General features: G+C 39.7%; 1 protein-coding gene across 1 annotated transcript in view; it reads left to right on the forward strand.

The window, feature by feature from the left end:
* The window catches only part of LOC106882216 (inactive hydroxysteroid dehydrogenase-like protein 1), a 13,511-nt gene that overhangs the window by 9,703 nt on the left and 1,308 nt on the right, over nt 1-2,500 (forward strand). Inside the window, exon 6 of the mRNA XM_014932813.2 lies at nt 1,603-2,004. Within this exon, the coding sequence (XP_014788299.1) occupies nt 1,603-2,004 (402 nt within the window). The remainder of the gene's footprint in view (nt 1-1,602; nt 2,005-2,500) is intronic.

Consider the following 2,500-nt stretch of genomic DNA (forward strand, 5'->3'; position numbering starts at 1 on the left):
TGCTAGTTAAGCAGGCAGGCCAATATTTACCTTGAATGGACTACCCAGCCATTGCAGGGTTACTCATTTACAGCTGAGTGGACTGAACCAACATTAAATGAAGTGTTTTGCTCAAGAATACCAGTTTGGTATTCAAAACCATGATCTCACTCATGTGAGTGCAATACCTAATGACTTGGCCATGCACTTTCTGTTATAATTCCATGCTTATCTAGAATGCTTAGGCAGAGGAGATACCTTAGAGCAACGTTTCTCAACCACGATTCCCAGCAAAAGGTTCCTAGGGGTTCCGTGAGAAAGTGTGAGATAAGCTAATGCTAATTTCATGATCATAATATTACTATACATGCACATTATATGTGCATATGCATACATTATATATAATATAATTATATATATGATATTTACCATGTGAACTATGATGAGAAAAATATGAGAAAGATATGATATATAATTTTTTTTGTGCAGGGGTTCTTTGAGACATGTAATTTATTTTAAGGGTTACACAAGGGTAAAAAGGTTCAGAAACACTGCTTGAGAGAAAAAAACAACTAAAGAAGAATCAGACTACTGAATCAGGTTATGGAGAGAGCATTACAGTACAATTGATCCATGACAAAGCGGGCCTTGATAAGATGCAGTTTGGGTTTGTGCCTAGCAGAAGTACCATGAATGCAATCTTCCTTTGAGGCAATCACAGGAGAAATACTTGGCTAAGAGTAAACCACTATTCTTGGCACCTGTTGACTTGGAGAAGGTGTTTCGCTGGGTACCATATTGGGTGATTTGGTGGTTACTAATGAAATTAGGTTTAGATAAATGACTTGTGAGAGCTTTATGCAGGCTATGTAGAAAGATGCAGTAAGGTAAAAGTCAATAATGATTTCAATGATGAATTTGATGTGAGGGTGTGAGCCTATCACTTTCACCTCCACCGTCAACACCACCATAATTAATGCCACATCATTATTTCACCACCACCTCCACCGTCGCTGCCACCACTATTATTGGGTAAAATACTTACTGGTATTTCGTTCATTTTTATGTTCCGAGTTCAAATTCTGCTGAGGTTTACTTTGCCTTTCATCCTTTCTGGGTCGATAAAGTAAGTTGCAGCCAAGTACTGGGGTCGATGTAATTGACTTACCTCCTTCCCCTGTAATTGCTGGCCTTGTGCCAAAATAAGAAAGGACTACTGCTATTACTACTGTGGAGGAACATGGCCTAGTGGTTAGAGCAGTGGACTCGCAGTTGAGGGGCTGCGGGTTCGAATCTCGGACCGGCCGATGTGTGTGTTTATGTGTGAAACACCTAAGTTCCATGCGGCTCCGGCAGGAGGTAATGGCGAACTTCTGCTGACTCTTTCGCCCACAACTTTCTCTCACTTTTTCCTCCTGCATCTAGCAGCTCACCTGTGACGGCCCGGCGTCCCGTCCAGGCGGGGAACCTATATGCCATTGAATCCAGAAAACTGGCCCTTATGAGCCAGGCATGGCTCGAGAAGGAACAAACACACCTACTACTACTATCAACAGTACACTAACTACTATTGATAGCAAAAACAAACTCCAGTTTGCACCGAAAAATAGATACAAAAATTGACGCCTGAAATTGAACAGTTTTTGTTGTTGCTATTTTTTTTTCCTGTGGTGTTGTTTAACTAATATAGTCCCCATCCAAATTTCACATTTCAGAAAGCGAGGTGCCATAGTCATGATGTCTTCAGCTAGCTGCATCAACATCACCCCACAACTGACTGTTTATGCTGGCACTAAAAAATATGTGGACTACTTTGTACAAGCATTACAGTATGAATACAGGGACAGTGGTGTAATCTTCCAAAGCTTAGTACCTCTTTATGTAGCCACTAGAATGACACACTTCAGTGCAACACTATCAAACCCAAACCTCTTGATCCCCTCAGCCAGCGTCTATGCAAGACACGCTATCACTACGCTCGGTTTCTCCAACAGAACAACAGGATATTGGCCTCATTCACTCATGGTAAGTTTACTTTGATTTCGCAAGAACTAAATCTTCTTCGTTGTTTGTTTGGATTTGTGGAAATAGCTTTCAAGATATTAAAGATTGATGATGATGATGATGATAAGAATTTATCTTGTATGTTATTTAGTCTATCCTTATTCACGTTTGTTATTCAGATATTTACCGTTGGTCACTCTGAGTTATTTCCCTTAGCTAATTTTCCTTGCACACACACACACACACACACACCTCAGTACGTACGTACTTTGGTACATAGAAATTGTGTGGAAGCCATTGGCTATATATATATATATATATATATATATATATATATATATATATGTATTGGCTATATATATATGTATATATATATATATATATGGCCAATGGCTTCCACACAATTTCTATCTCCCAAAGTCACTCAAGGCATTTGTTGGCCTGGGACTATAGTAGAAGGCACTTGCTCAAGGTGCTGTGCAGTGGGACTAAGTCTGAAATCTGAAATCAAATGGTT

The sequence above is a fragment of the Octopus bimaculoides genome, chromosome 25 (genome assembly GCF_001194135.2).
Source record: "Octopus bimaculoides isolate UCB-OBI-ISO-001 chromosome 25, ASM119413v2, whole genome shotgun sequence".
NCBI lineage: Eukaryota > Metazoa > Mollusca > Cephalopoda > Octopoda > Octopodidae > Octopus > Octopus bimaculoides.